A 658-nucleotide genomic window follows, 5' to 3' on the forward strand; every position below is an offset into this window, starting at 1 on the left:
CATTTGGATGAATCATAATTTACCTGGATATCTTAGTTGAGTGTATTTTGTTAAATTTCCCCAATCATAATCTGGATATCTTAGTTGAGTGTATTTTGTTAAATTTTCCCATTTGGATGAATCATAATTTACCTGGATATCTTAGTTGAGTATACGTAATTACAACTAATACATTAATCATAATTTATCGGAATATTTTATCTAAGTATATTTTATATTATATTTTACCTGAATATACTATGAAATGATTTTTGGAACCGAAAACAAAAAATTTTATAAAGATGAGAATTTTGTAAAATTATTTTTATAAAAATTTCCAGTAATATTGAAAAAAAAATGGTGTAAAAATGTTTAAAATATAATTACAGGTAGGTTACAGGTAAATTTTACAGGTAGATCCATGTGCTAAAGTAAACTGTGGAAAGTATGGTCAATGTAGAGTTTCATGGAATTCTGAAAATAAATATTTCTGCTATTGTAATGTGACCCATTACGGTGATCATTGCCAATATCGTTTTGATCAAAATAATCCAACAGATAATGGTATGTGCGATATTTGTTCCTAAATCTTATTCATTATCTTATATATATGTATATAGGTTAAAATTAATAATTAATCTTTAACTAATTAATTGGGAAATGAAGAATGATTGTTTTC

General features: G+C 24.8%; 1 protein-coding gene across 1 annotated transcript; it reads left to right on the top strand.

Annotated features, from left to right (window-relative positions):
• Positions 1–392: 392 nt before the first annotated feature.
• LOAG_16232 (hypothetical protein) lies at positions 393–566 on the top strand (the record flags this gene model as incomplete). Its single annotated transcript, XM_003151720.1, has 1 exon — positions 393–566. A coding segment is annotated over one exon (174 nt), but the record flags the coding sequence as incomplete, so codon positions are not given.
• Between the last annotated feature and the right edge of the window lie 92 nt (positions 567–658).

This window comes from Loa loa (assembly GCF_000183805.2).
Source record: "Loa loa unplaced genomic scaffold supercont3.4945, whole genome shotgun sequence".
Classification (NCBI taxonomy): domain Eukaryota; kingdom Metazoa; phylum Nematoda; class Chromadorea; order Rhabditida; family Onchocercidae; genus Loa; species Loa loa.